Raw genomic sequence first — 14,619 nt, 5'->3', positions numbered from 1 at the left:
AGTTTTGCTTGGCGAGTTGAGGATTTGGCAGGGCACACCTCCAAGTTCAGTGCTCATGTACATGCTTTGCCTTCAGGAACTATCCCTTCCCACGGAGTGGTTCAGTATTTCCCCTTCCTATCAGCACCAGACGATACAACTCCAGTTCTCCACCAGCTGAGGGTGTATTTGGCTTGAAGGGAAAACCTCATCCCTTCCCATTAGCTGTTAGTGGCACAGTCTCACCTCGCTTCTTCTCTCCTCCCCATCCTGTCTCTCTCTCCCTGAACTCCCACTGGCTGAGTCCATCCTTGGCCTGGGGTCCAGATGTGAGCCAGGTCCTTCCCTCCCGGCCTCATACGCTGCTGTCCTCGAGCAGGGGCTCTTTGCCATCCGACCCACCAGCTTGAGGGCTGTGGGTGTGGGTCTGGGCTCCGTTACTGTGCTTCTTGTGGCTGCCTGATCTCAGTGCAAGGTTGTGTTCTGGAATGAACAAGGCCACCAGGAGCGACAGCAGGACAGAACAAGCCCCGAACAGGAAGGGAGGCCCTGGGATGATGCTGCTCTGTAGGAGGAAGCAGAGGAATGGTTAATGCTCAAGCACAAGGGAAAAGCAGCCTAAAAGGAGAGACAAAGCTGAACAGTTACCTCATCCGTAGGGTTGGCCATGTTGGGTTTGGAGGCCTTACCCAGAGTTTCCACCTCAGCCATTTCATTCAGCTCCACGTGGAAGAGATAGAAGACGAAGCCATAGAGCGCCGGCCCCAGGCCATTACACAGACCCCGAATCCCAGTGATCATCCCCTGCACCACACCTGGGAACAGAGCAGGGAGAGGAAGATCTTCCTCCAGCTGCTTGTGCTGCTTGAGGATGCTTCTGTATCTAAAGACAAGGCTCAAACATCCAGGTCTGGATGGACACGGACCCCACAGAGGAAGCAGTGAGTGGGTGGTGAGCTTTGCTCATCCAATGTTTGGCTGGAGAATAAAACGTGCTTGGGCACATCAAGCACTGGAATTGAAGGCAGCCAAGTCTGAGGCCTCAGGGCTGAACCATGAAGCTTAAGCAGGAGGCTCCTTGTCTACCTCGGAGAACATTCCCTCCCAAAGCATCAACACAACTCAGAACAAGGCACCCCACAGCTAATACAGGTTCCTGTCCATCCCTCCACCAACTCCACCACAGTCAGTGCAGGCTCCTACTGGGATGAACTCACCCTGTTGGTCAGGGTCCGCGTTCCGAGACACCATGGCGCTGATGGCTGGGAAGGTGATGCTGGACATGGCAGCCACGGCTCCTGCAGCCCACATCATCCTGGGGGACAGAGGCAGTGGTGAGGAGGCAGGATCACACTTCAGACAGGGCACAGGGAGCTGCCACAGAGCCACAAGACAAACAGGAGCCAATTCTTACCAAGGTTGCGATCCGAAGCCGTACCAGGCAAGCTGGAGGATCTGGAAGCCTAGTCCCAACAGGATGGTGTTCTTATTTCCTATGGAACGCATGAGAATTCCCAACACCACTGTCTGGAAAGGAAAACAGGTGCTTTAATGGGAAGTGCAAAGAAGGATGTGAGCACTGGAAGGCAAGAGGATGGGACTCTGAGGGAACACGTGCTGCTGTGACACCGACTCCTCCACTCCAGTAACACCATGTCAGAAGCCAGCACATCCCAATCTAAAGAACTTCCACTTGTCAGCAATTTTGGACATTCCTATAACCAGACTGCAAGAGCTAAGAGAGAAACTGGTGCTCACCTGAGCCAGGATGGAGAGAATCCCAACAACCCCAATGAAGGCTGCCACTGTCTCTGAGGAAAACCCAATGACCTGTGAAAACACCACAGAGGGACTGTTTAGGCAAGAGATCAGGGCTCTATGGGAAAAGCCAGCCCACCAGTGTCACCAGTGTTTGCTGACACTGCTTAGCAGGTACCTGAGCATCAATGAACCATCCCTTCCTCCACCCCCTTGCTGCCACAGGAAGATTTTCCCCTGCATGGTACTGAGGCCTCCTCTCCACGCTGTGTGAACCCTTGCAGGGCCGGTGCCTGCAGCCCTGCCCTGGGCAGCCTGTTCCAATGCCTGAGCACCCTCTGGGGCAGGAATTGTTCCTCAGCTCCATCTAAACCTGCCCTGGTGCAGCTTGAGGCCGGTTCCTCTTGTCCCATCCCTTGTTCCTTGGGAGCAGAGCCCAGCCCCTCCTGGCTCCATCCTCCTCTCAGGCACTTGTAGGGAGCCATCAGGTCCCCCCTGAGCCTTCTCTTCTCCATCTGAACCCCCCAGGTCCCTCAGCCCTTCCCCATCACACTTGGGCTCCAGGCCCTGCACCAGCTCCAGTGCCCTTCTCTGGCCCCGCTCCAACCCCTCAATGTCTCTCTTGTAGTGATGGGCCCAGAGCTGAACACAGGATTTGAGGTGCGGCCTCACCAGTGCCCAATGCAGGGGCACAATCCCTGCCCTGGCCCTGCTGCTGCACTGGTGCTGGTACAGGCCAGGATGCTGGTGGCTTCCTGACCGCCTGGGCACAAGCTGCTCATGCTGGGATCTCCTGCATTCAGAGCCTCATGTCATGGCAAGAGACTGACCTGTCGCAGGTACAGGAAAAAGCTGGAATACTGGCCGGCTTCAGGAAGGTAGGAGAGAAAGACAGTGATACAGATGAGCAGCACTGTAGAATCCTGACCCACTTTCCGCAAGGACTGTAGGGAAAAGGAGTGGGAAATGACATCAATGAAAAGGAAAAAGGAGAGTAAACGTCATGAACTATTCTCCAGGTCCAGAGACAGTGAAAACAAGTGCTTGAGTCACCAGCTTATGGCTGAGAAGTGAAACCAGAGCAGCATCCTGGAGGATGCCACAACACGCCAGCCTGATGGACTGAGGTACAACAGCACCGACTCACACCCTACACTGAGAACCTTGACCTTTGGGTTTCCTAGATTTAGCCAAGTGCTTTGGATCAGAACTGCCTTTTCCTCAGCCAGCAAAGGTACACTGCAAAGCTCCTCATCCTTAGCAAAGGTCCTGAGAAGACAGAACACAAAGGACTTCTGACACAGTACTAGTGCTGAATAATGGAACTCATATTCAGACAACTGTGGTACGCTTCCACCGAGAGATGCTCTTGCTTTAGGACATCTGGAGCTGCTTTTACATGGTTTGTAGCTACAGGAAAAGGGTTGGAAGCTGGAGCCGGTACCTTCAACAAGGTTAATCTGAGCCTCACATCCTCCCCTTTTTATGGGATGCATCTTCCTTTTGGGAGAGATTAGCAGAACGAAAGCAAAGAGAAGGACTAACGTGGAAAAGCAGCAGCAAGATGACTTACAGCGAAGGGATCTGCTTGTTCCCAAGAGATTGGAGCTCCCCAAGAGACCGGGCGCATCTCCTCCGGCAGTGACTCTGGCACTGCCAGCAGGATGAAGGCAATATCCAGCAATGCCACACCTGAAGCCAGCACAACCACCAACGTGTCACCATAGGCCTGGGAGAGGTATGCCCCGATGGCTGGGCTTGTGACCAGACTGGCAGCGAACGTGGCTGACACCTGGAAGCAGAGAACAGGAATCCAGCTTCTCCTTCCTAGAGCCTGTTTTCTCCTCTTGTGTAAACCCAGGGTAGGAGTTTTGCCACCTTTGGTGGAGATAATCCATGTAAAAGACAGAAAGGTGATGTGATCTATGGGTGCAATCTAACAAAGGGAAATGAAAGCTGTCCGAGTAATTCAGGAACCCTATAGAAGGGGAACAATCCCAGCCTGGCCTGGAGAAGCTCCTGACCAGGCTGGTTTAAAGGCTCAGCAACAATACAGCCAGTATTCACACTGTAGAGAGATAAGCAAACAAGTGTTCACAACCCATATAGATGAGGCCCTCAGTGCCATGGGTTAGTGGTGGCCTTGGCAGTGCTGGGGAATGGTTGGACTGGATGAGCTTAAAGCTCTTTGCCAACCAAATTGATTCTATGATTTGAAGCCCTCTCCCTCAGTGCTAATCACACACAGAGCAATAGGGAGACTGTGTTACAGTGAAGCACATATCATCTACTTACTGATATTGTCCTCAGGCTTGACAATCAATCTCCCACCCTCATTTTGTATCTCTCCTACCTGCAAAGCCCCAAGTGTTGCTTCCAAGAGACAAGGCAGTTGTGCAGCTCCTTACCAAGCCATACGCCGTGCTGCGTTCATGCTCCTGGGTGATATCAGCAACGTAGGCAAAAATCACAGAGAAGGTGACAGCAAAGACTCCAGACATGGAAATGACAGCAAAATACCACCTGAAAGAGGCCGTGCCACAGAGTTAGGGAGCAGCCTCACCCCGGTGCACAGCTCCTGCAGGCCCTCCTATTTCACTGCACCAGAAACACTGAGCTGCAGTCTGGGGGCCCAAGAATAGTGACAATGGGCCTGTCAGGAGAATGGGCACCAGGAAAGATTCCTTCCTAACACTGAATCCTCTCTTAGAACCAGACAAGTGAATGAGTCTTTAGGCTGAGCATCATTCCCCACTGGATGAACAATTCCATCATCCTCAAATGCAACACCCACAAATCCCCCGTTGGTCTGTCTTCCGCTTGTTCCTCTCCTCAGAACCCCTTGGTTACAACAGGAATACACTCACCATGGACTGATCTTCATAAGGGGAATTGGAGCACAGGTGAAGAAGACAGTGAGGAGGAGGAAGGATTTCCTGCCCCAGACATCAGAGAGAGCACCAATCAGTGGGGCACTTAGAAAAGAAAGCAGGCCCTAAGACAGACAGGGTGACAGAGAGAAATCCCTCAGTCAAATTCTGATTGTCCATAGCAAGAGCTTCTGACATCACTAAGCTAACAGGGTGAGGAGACAATCCAGCCCTATTCCCTACAAGCAGGCCATCACAGAACCCTTTGTTAAACTGCTCACATCCTTTTAGGCATCAAAACCTACCCTCAAGCAGCTCACTGCTGCTAAACCCTCCCATTCTGTGCTGTTGCTCTGCCTGCGGCTGTGGTCACCCCCAGGCATGAAGAGCTGCTCACCAGTACCTGAACAGATGCTGGCACAGCTCCATCCCATGAACACCTGATACACTTCCAGGGAAAGCTTTCTCTTTTAGATGGAGACATGACAGACCTGATGAGATGCCAAGGCCATTAAGCACAAAGAAAAACTGTTCCGTGCCTTTCCAACTGGAGACAGGCAGGGAAGAGCCTTCATGTGTGTGTGGAAGTGCTCAGCTCTCATGGAAGCAAGTCTCCCCAAGGTCCTCTTGCCAGAGCCAGGGTCTAACAGGCTGGTTTGCCACAATCCCAGGTGTTTGGTCACTATAGCTGCCTCCAGTTCTGCTCTGGGAACACTGGTCTAGTGCAAACCCATGCCATGGCACACTCCCCACCTTCTGTCAGGGATTGCCCACTGAGGCCTATTCCAACTTCTATTTCTGCTAAGTCCAGGTGTCATTGGTTTTCCATGTTGCTACACTCCAGAACACAGATCCAGGGCTGATCTCATGCTGACTGCAATATCTGCAGCTGAGACACACAGCTCTCATAGCCCCAAACCCAGGCTGACAAGCAGCAGGTTGTTAATACTGCTCAGTAAAATCAACTGCACCAAATACCCAGCGTCCACACTTCATTGACTCTTCATTTTGCTTTTGGTTTGCCATTAGCACCCCAAACTGGCAGGGGGCTGGAATGAGATGATCTTAAGGTCAATTCCAACCTAAACTATGATTCTATGAACATGCATTTAGTCTAGGTCATGCTTTGCCTAGAAAGGTTGAGCCAGATGATCCGTGAGGTCCCTTCTAACCAGGTGATATGGGATTCTATCATCTGTCAAACACTGGCTGACATCAACAAGGCCACATGGATTATCACGGCTTGCTACTTCTTGCCCTGATCACAGGTTCAGATGGAAGCCTGGAAGGAATATTCCTTACCTTGACTCCATGAATCAGGCCATTCATCAAGAATGTATGCTGAGGGAAAGTCTGGTGTAACACCTAGAGAAAACAAAACCAAAGCCACAGAGCTAGCAGCTTGTGCAAAGCAGGGAGAAGCCTGGAATAGCTCTTCCCTGTGAGGGTGGTGGGACACTGGTACAGGGTGCCCAGAGAATCTGTGGCTGCCCCATCCCTGGCAGTGCTCAAGGCCAGGTTGGACACAGGGGCTTGGAGCAAGCTGCTCCAGTGGAAGGGGTCCCTGCCCATGGCAGGGGTTGGAGCTTTAAGGTCCCTTCCAACCCAAAGCATTCCATGATAACCAAAGACTCCCTTTGCTTATTTACCTAGAAATCAGAGATCAGGTAAAAAATACCCCTGGCAATTACACTTCAAGGTGTGCTGGTGATCGACCATCAGAAACTGAAGTGAAGAAGCTGAGAGATATCCCATCAGGAGTTTACAGCTCCTTAACTAAAGGCTTAAGTATCCAAGATGATAATTTCAGTTGCTTTATTAAAGCTCTCTCTCTACACTTCACTTTATTGCTGCCTGTATTAATCACCCCCGAGTCGATCCCAGACAAGTCACTGGCTCTCCAGGAGGAGCATGACTTGGCATCATAAAGAACAGCCAGGAAATTGTCTCTGTGCTTTGATGCCCCAGAGAACAACAGAGGCAGTTCAACAAAAACCCCTTTTATCCCTAAATAAGCCTTCAAGCCTCTAACTCGTGCTTTGCTCCAAGTTTAGCTACAATAATCATGAAAAGCATTGCCCAACTCCATAAAACAATCCCTACTGCTCCAGCTTTTCCAGGTATAACCCAGTACATCTTGGTTTCTACTGCCCAGGCTCCAAAGGCTCTGTGTTAAGATCTCTACCCAGGGTGGTTTCTTGTCCACAAGCAGCAGGATTATCCCCAGGGAGACCCACTCACCGTTAGCATTGGCGTGGTCAGCAGCCCCCAGGCAAAGAACTCCAGGAAAATCACCACCACGGCGTGGTACACGCTGGGCTCTCCAATGCCCTGTCGCTGCAAAACAGAGCTCCATGAGTAACACAAGCACACGTACCCCAATCCAGGATAGATCTGGACAATGAAGCATCATTAGAATCATGGAATGGTTTGGCTTGGAAGGGAGCTTCAAGCTCATCCAGTTCCAACCCCTGCCACATGCAGGGACACCTTCCACTGGAGCAGCTTGCTCCAAGCTCTGTCCAACCTGGCCAGCGTTTCTCTTAGGTTGGGTATCAACCTCCTCACAGCTGCCTGGCATTTCTACCCCGTGCTCTTCACATACAAGTTATTTCATGCACCAGAGATGTGTTTGGGTCTGTGTCCTGCTGCACAGCGTTCACTGTGATGCATTCCCAGGGACAGGAGTTGTGTGAAGAGCAATCTGTTCCCCAGCTCCATCCTTCCAACCAGAACAGGTTTGTTTTGCAGCTCACACTGTATTTTATACAACCACCACAGCCGTGAGGCCCTGAAACACGAGGGGAGGCAGCACGAGACGTTCTTGTGCTGAAATGTTAATAAATGACTATTACAGCTGCTTCAACCCCATATAAAGAGCACCAAGGCAAGAGGTGGGGATGCAGTTTTATTGCATATAAAGGAGAGAATGCTTTGCAGCAGAGGGAGAAGGTGGCATGAGGCTGTAATGAGTACAGCTACCGCTACCCACCTTCCTCCAGAGAGCATCCCTCTCCTCCTCCTTTCCTTGTCCCTCCTCATCCACAGTTAAACATTTCTCCCATGACTGCACCAAAATGAACTTGATGGAGTTAAGTCCAGCTCTGACCTGCTCGTAGCTTAATATCTCTCCTTCCACTTATCAACCACCTCATTGGGTTAGTCCTTCACCCATTCAGCACAGCTCACCTCCCGCTGGCTGTGCCACTGAACCACTCGAGCTGCTACATAAAACACCAGTAAAAACACACAAAGAGACAGCAGGGCAGGCCAAAGGCTTGTGACAGGGCTACTCCTCAAGAGCACAATAAAGGGGAAATGCTTGTAGGCACCTTAAGCTCAGGTGCCCCCACTCCAAAGCTGTCTCTGTACATAAGATGCTCGTCCCTGCAGCACTGCTCGGGCAATGGGTTGGGATGGAAAGGACCTTAAAGCTCCTCCAGCTCCAACCCCTTGACACGGGCAGGGACCCCTTCCACTGGAGCAGCTTGCTCCAAGCCCCTGTGTCCAACCTGGCCTTGAGCACTGCCAGGGATGGGGCAGCCACAACTTCTCTGGGCACCCTGTGCCAGTGCCTCAGCACCCTCACCGTAACCGCTGCTGCTCTCCCGCAGCACCGGCCTCCCCTCAGTGGAGGTGACTGCTCCCCAGGGGCCCTTACCGCCGCGGCCTGGCACCTCCAATGCACACGGTACCCGGGACCAGCGAGCACCCGCGCCCGGTAACACGGCGGCGATCCAGAGGCCTGCCCGGAGCAGAACAGCCCCGGCCTGGAGCGAGGGCCGAGCCGCGCACACCTCCAGGGCTACCGGGGGAGGCCGGAGCGGGCCCGCGCACACCACACACCAACCCCCCGCGCCCCGGCCCCGGCCCCGCTCCGCCCCGCGCTCACGCCGGCCCCGTCGCGGATGACGATCTTCTTGGCCAGCAGCACGCTGCGGTTGAGCCGCTTCTTCTTCTTCTTCTCGCCGGTCATGGCGCCGCCGGGCCGCTGCCGTTCGCCGGCCTCCGCGGCTGCCCCATCGTCCCTGCGGCGGGCAGCGCCGCGTCGAGCCGAGCCGAGCCGAGCCCGGGCCCGGGCACAGACCCGCACCGGGCGGGGGAGCGCCGGGCCCGGGGAGAGGGCGGTGGCGGCGACGGCGGGACTGCCCCGCCCACAGGCCCCGCTCCCGTCACCCAGGCGACGGCGCTGACGGGCCCTTCCGGCGGGACGCACCTTCACATCCCATTGGCTGCCCTGCCCCTTCCCCGTCGGCCGAACGCATCGTTGATTGGCTGGGAGGAGGCAGAGGGATGCGGTGGGCGGGACTTATAGCCGCCTCGGTGGGGCGCGGGGCATGACGGGATACGCCGGTCCTCCCGGTCCTCCCCCGGGGGCGGTGGCACCGGTAGCACTGGTAGTGGCCCCTCCCGCGGGTGTCGCAGGGGATGGGGGCTCCTTATCGCTGTGCAGAGCCCCGGACCCAGGTCCCCTTCGCTACCGGCTCCTCTCGGTTTATCTCGTTCCGTACTCCCGGTGTCCCGGCTGAAGGCAGCTACAACCGGTCCCTTCCCCGGACCACCGAGGCGTGGCGGGGCACAGCCGGGCCTGGGGGCTCGGTCCCTCGGGAGAGCGGCCCCGCCCGCGTTCCCCTCCCGTTATTGTTCCCCCCCCCCAAAGCTGCTGAGTGATCCCGAGTGCGGGGACCGGAGAGCGGAGCTGGCGTGAACCGGGACCCGCGACCGCCTGCGAACCCATTGGGAACGGTGCCCGGGCAGCGGGCGAGGGACCCGGAGCCTTCCTTAGGGTCGCCCCCTGGGAACGGGCACCCGGAGCCGCCCGTACAGGGACCCCCATCAGAGACGCCCCCCCCCGCGAGGGGTCGGTGGAGCCAGGGCCCGTTCCGGTGCTCTGCGGCAGGTTGAGAACCGAACCGGGGCAGCGGAGAAGCGGCTCCTTGCCCTGAGTTACCGGTCGCACTTGGGGCACCCACCGACCGCTGCCCCGGGAGGCACCGAGGAGACGGCGAGACAAAGGCGGCCCGCGGGGAGGCTCCGGTGGTGCCGGTGCCACTTGAGGGGCGGGGAAGGGTCCGGCCGGCCTCGTCCCCCGCTGTCCCTGAGCACCGGGACCGCGCCTGCCCTTCCCGGGGCTCCCGCAGCCCCCTCTGTGTGCCTCGGGGGGAGCAGCGGGGCCGGGGCCGCCGGAGGGAGCCGGGGTGGGGCGGCGGGGGCCGGGAGGGCTCAGGATGGAGGATGCTGGGGCGGCCGGGGGGGGGCCGGGGCGGCGGCGGAGCGCTCGCACCATGACATCAGCGCGGCGCGGCCCCGGGGGAGCGGGCGGGGGGCGGGAGCCGGCGCGGCGGCGGCGGAACGGCAGCGGCGGAGCGGAGCGGCCCCGGGCATGCTCCCGGAGCCCAAGTATGACCGCTTCCGCGACGAGCCGCTGACCGCCCCTATGCCGTCGCCGGTCCCCGGGCCGAGCCCCGCGGCGGGCGAGGAGCCCGAGCCCGGTACCACCTTCTGCGCGCTGCTGCCGCGGATGCCGCAGTGGAAGTTCCCCGGTCCCGGCGGCTTCCTCGGTCGCGGCCCCTCCGCCGGTACCGGTGGCGGCCGGGACCTGTCAGCGCCGGCCCGGGCGGGTCCCCCCTCGGCGCTGGCAGCCGTGTTGGCCGCCTGCGAGCCGCTGTGCCCCGCCGCACCGTGCGCGTTACCGGCGGGCGGGCGGGCGCGGGGGGCGGCGGGGCGGGCGGCGGCGGCGGCGGCGGCGGCGGGGACCCGGCCGGGAGCGGAGGAATGGAGCCGCAAGGGCAGCTTCATCCGCAAACCGGCGCAGGGTTGGCTGCACCCCGACGAGCGGGTGCTGGGGCCCGGCGTCTCCTACATCGTCCGGGTAAGTCCCATCGGAGCCCGAGCCCGGTGCCGTGACCGTGGCCAAGGGGATGCGGAGGGGTCCCCGGGCATCCATCCCCGACTTATGTCCCCGTCGCCCGGCCCGTGGTGTCTGGATCATCCTGGCGGGGACGGCCTCCCCGCACCGGCTGCGGGTGGGATGGGACCAGGGGGTAGCCTCGGACCCAGCAGGATTTAGTCCCTCCAAGGGCATCCAGAGCCGTAGCGCCGAGAGGAGTTTGTCGGGTCTCAGAGTGGATTCTGGGCGTGCAATGGGATCGGTTGGGGTGGCGGACAAAAGGGTGCTGGGTGCTCCCCGGAGCTGGCTTGGAGGGGGCCCTTCCCACTGACACTCAGCTCTTCCTCTTCCCTCCTCTTCCTCATCTGCCCTATGCTGGTGGCGGTGGCTGGAGGAGGCCTCTCTGACCGTGTCCCCCCACCCCGTAGTACATGGGGTGCATCGAGGTGCTGCGCTCCATGAGGTCCCTCGACTTCAACACCCGCACGCAGGTCACCAGGTACGGCCTCACGCTCATCCCGCACCCCAAAACCACCCCCTCCAGGTGGAACATACAGGGCCGAGGGTCCGGAGGGGGAGCCCTGCCCCATGGATCCACCCTGCACACAGGGCGATGACGAAGGGCACTGCTGCGGATCAATGGGTGGAAAGAGGAGAAGGGAGGTGGCCTTGGCCGGGATTACGTACCGCGGCCGTGACGTGGGGCAGCGCTGCAGGGAGGCTGCGGTGCCCGGGGCTGTGGGGCTGATGCCACGGGGCAGCCAGGAAGGGGCTATGGGGGGGTCTGGAGCAATAACTGGGCCCGGGGCTATGGCTTACAGGGAAGCCATCAATAGACTGTATGAAGCAGTGCCTGGCGTGAAGGGCATCTGGAAGAAGAAGGTGAGTTTCCACTTGGTCTGTCCCTCCCTGTGCTCCTTCCCAGGGCAGGGTGCTGGAGGTGCCTGCCTGGTTCATGGGGCAGAGCCTGGGGTCTCTTGGAGCAACCCCTTTGCCTCCTTCAGCCCAGGGATCCTGGACCCTATGGGCTGCATCACCCCCCCCCATGGTCCTCTCCCCCTGTCAGGCTCCCAACAAAGCCCTTGTCTCCATCCTGGGCAAGAGCAACCTGCGCTTTGCTGGCATGAGCATCGCTGTCAACATCTCTGTTGATGGGCTGAACCTCATGATCCCCACCACACGCCAGGTCAGAGCCGGCCCCAGGGCTGTGGCACTGCCACCTCCCAGCCCTCTGCCTCCTCCTGCAGACCAAAGAGCTGGTGGCCCCCCCTCTAACCCCTGCCATGGGCCACGTTCCCCCCACAGATCATTGCCAACCACCACATGCAATCCATCTCCTTCGCCTCCGGTGGGGACACGGTGAGACCCTGGCTGCGGTCCTGAAAGGGGGTCCTTGTCCTGTGGCTGAACCAAACTCAGGGCAGGACATGGGGATGGGGCCCATCCCCTTGCCCCAGAGCCCCCAGCCCTGCTCCAACTCCCTTGAGCTCCCCTTGTGCCCTCAGGACACCACGGACTACGTCGCCTACGTCGCCAAGGACCCCATCAATCAGAGAGGTGATGCTGGCCTGGGAGCTGTATGGATGAGGAGGGATGCGCTGAGGGGGGGATGAAGGCTGGAGAATGGGGGGATTCCATTTGGAGGGGGCACAAGGGGCATCTCCCAGAGGGGTGATGGGAGCAGGGGGACCCATCTGAGCCATCTGTCCACAGCCTGCCACATCCTGGAGTGCTGCGAGGGGCTGGCGCAGAGCGTCATCAGCACGGTGGGCCAAGCCTTTGAGCTGCGCTTCAAGCAGTACCTGCACAGCCCCCCCAAGGTGGTGGTGCCCCCGGACAGGTAAAGGGGTTGGGGTTGGGGGGGGCTCAGCCCTGGCGCTGAGCCCCTCAGGGTGTCCCCGGCTCACCCATCCCTGCTGCAGGGCGCTGGGTGCCGAGGACTCGGCCTGGGGGGAGGATGAAGATGCGGCCGAACACGATTATTACAACAGCATCCCCGGCAAGGAGCCGCCCCCGGGCGGGCTGATCGACTCCCGGCTCCGGCACGGCCCCAGCTTGGGCCACATCCGCACTCAGCCCTCCGGCTCCATCCCCTCCAGCCAGGTGAGGCCCCCCCCCCCCGGGGGTCGCTGCTATGGGGGTCCTGAGCACAGGTCCCCCCACAGCATCCTCACTGCCTCCTCTCCCCAGGCCGGGTTTGCAGGCAGGCGAGACCAGAGCATCCAGCCAGGGCTACACTGGGAGCTGGAGAGCCAGGGTGGGTACCGCTGCAGGGAGGGGGACCCGGTCAATGGGGGGGTCACTATGGCTCTGCACTGCCTGGGCTGGTGGTGATGCCCCCTCCTCGCAGGCCAGCCCGGGGATGGGTACCTGCAGGCTGATGGCCACCCCTTGGGACCACGGGACTACGAGGAGCACATGTATGTGAACACACAGAGCCTGGATGCCTGGGAGCCGGAGGCAGCGGCGGCTCGGGGGGTGCCGGAGGAGAGCCCCAAGAAGGACCTCTTTGATATGAGTAAGCCCCCACGCTGGGGGGATGCCCATTGCATGGCCCCAGCTTCATGCCCTGAGGGGTGACATCCCCTCACCTCGGTCCTACAGGGCCATTCGAGGATGCCCTGAAGCTCCACGAGTGCATTGTGGGGAACAGCAGCAGTCCCCCCATCGAGGACCAGTGGCCGAGCCCCCCAACACGGAAGGCTCCCATTGCCCCCACTGAGGAGCAGCTCAGGCGGGAGCCGTGGTACCATGGGAAGATGAGCCGGAGGGATGCAGAGAGGCTCCTGCAGATGGATGGGGACTTCCTGGTGCGGGACAGCCTCACCAACCCGGGGCAGTACGTGCTGACCGGCATGCACAGTGGGCAGCCCAAGCATCTGCTGCTGGTGGATCCCGAGGGAGTGGTAAGGGCAGGGTGCAGGTTGGGTGATGGGGATAAGGGTAGGGTGGGAAGGATGCTGGAGGCTGCAGGGTACAGCGTGGGTGATGGGGATAAAGGCAAGGTTGGAAGGATGCTGGAGGCTGCAGGGTGGGTGATGGGTGATGGGGATAAAGGCAGGGTGGGAAGGATGCTGGAGGCCACAGGTTGGGTGATGGGTGATGGGGATAAAGGCAAGGTTGGAAGGATGCTGGAGGCTGCAGGGTGGGTGGTGTGTGATGGGGATAAAGGCAGGGTGGGAAGGATGCTGGAGGCTGCAGGGTGGTGTGGTGATGGGATGGGGGTGTGTGGGGTGGGGGTTGGGGTGGGGGTTGGGTGTGGGGTGGGTTGGGTGTGGGGATAAGGCAGGGTTGAAGGATGCTGGAGGCTGCAGGTTGGGTGATGGGATAAGGCAGGGTTGGAAGGATGCTGGAGGCTGCAGGTTGGGTGATGGGATAGGCAGGTGGAAGGATGCTGGAGGCTGCAGGGTGGGTGTGGGTGATGGGATAGGGGGGTTGGAAGGATGCTGGAGGCTGCAGGGTGGGTGATGGGTGATGGGGATAAGGGCAGGGTTGGAAGGATGCTGGAGGCTGCAGGGTGGGTGATGGGTGATGGGGATAAAGGCAGGGTTGGAAGGATGCTGGAGGCTGCAGGTTGGGTGATGGGGATAAAGGCAGGGTTGGAAGGATGCTGGAGGCTGCAGGTTGGGTGATGGGGATAAAGGCAGGGTTGGAAGGATGCTGGAGGCTGCAGGGTGGATGATGGGTGATGGGGATAAAGGCAGGGTGGGAAGGATGCTGGAGGCTGCAGGGTGGGTGATGGGTGATGGGGATAAAGGCAGGGTGGGAAGGATGCTGGAGGCTGCAGGTTGGGTGATGGGTGATGGGGATAAAGGCAGGGTTGGAAGGATGCTGGAGGCCACAGGCTGCAAGGGGTGGGCAGGTCGCATGGAGGTTCATGAGCACCGTGGCCCCCCAAACCCGCAGGTGAGGACCAAGGACGTGCTGTTCGAGAGCATCAGCCACCTCATCAGCCACCACCGGCAGAACGAGCAGCCCATTGTGGCCGCTGAGAGCGAGCTGCACCTCCGCCAGGTCGTGCAGAGGAAGCAGTGACACCGGGGGTACGTGAGCCCCCAACCCGCGGCCCTGGCACCGGACTCACCCCAGCCCTGGGGTAAAGCCAGGCCCCCCCTGCGCTCC

General features: G+C 59.2%; 2 protein-coding genes across 2 annotated transcripts; one reads left to right on the top strand and one right to left on the bottom strand.

Annotated features, from left to right (window-relative positions):
- Positions 1–8,748, bottom strand: LOC133213656 (hippocampus abundant transcript 1 protein-like). Its single transcript, XM_061356066.1, has 12 exons — positions 8,500–8,748; positions 6,849–6,944; positions 5,910–5,972; positions 4,605–4,732; positions 4,146–4,260; positions 3,311–3,529; positions 2,568–2,681; positions 1,738–1,809; positions 1,394–1,506; positions 1,197–1,294; positions 628–794; positions 1–544 (listed from the first exon to the last, which is right to left on the bottom strand). Exons 1-12 carry the CDS (start codon positions 8,581–8,583, stop codon positions 335–337), a joined length of 1,479 nt encoding a protein of 492 aa, XP_061212050.1. The 5' UTR covers positions 8,584–8,748; the 3' UTR covers positions 1–334.
- A 1,164-nt stretch (positions 8,749–9,912) lies between these two features.
- On the top strand, positions 9,913–14,619 carry SHC2 (SHC adaptor protein 2). Its single transcript, XM_061356065.1, has 12 exons — positions 9,913–10,479; positions 10,926–10,996; positions 11,319–11,379; positions 11,564–11,683; positions 11,803–11,856; positions 12,003–12,054; positions 12,211–12,337; positions 12,420–12,600; positions 12,688–12,754; positions 12,848–13,015; positions 13,102–13,403; positions 14,404–14,619. The coding sequence occupies exons 1-12, from the start codon at positions 9,991–9,993 to the stop codon at positions 14,530–14,532; spliced, it is 1,821 nt and encodes a 606-aa protein (XP_061212049.1). The 5' UTR covers positions 9,913–9,990; the 3' UTR covers positions 14,533–14,619.

The sequence above is a fragment of the Neopsephotus bourkii genome, unplaced genomic scaffold, assembly GCF_033783945.1.
Source record: "Neopsephotus bourkii isolate Nb327-2 ecotype Australia unplaced genomic scaffold, CSIRO-AGI_Nbou_v1 NB_838, whole genome shotgun sequence".
In the NCBI taxonomy this organism is placed as follows: Eukaryota; Metazoa; Chordata; class Aves; order Psittaciformes; family Psittacidae; genus Neopsephotus; species Neopsephotus bourkii.
Note: the sequence above shows the minus strand (reverse complement) of the source record. Positions and strands in the feature narration are given on the sequence as shown.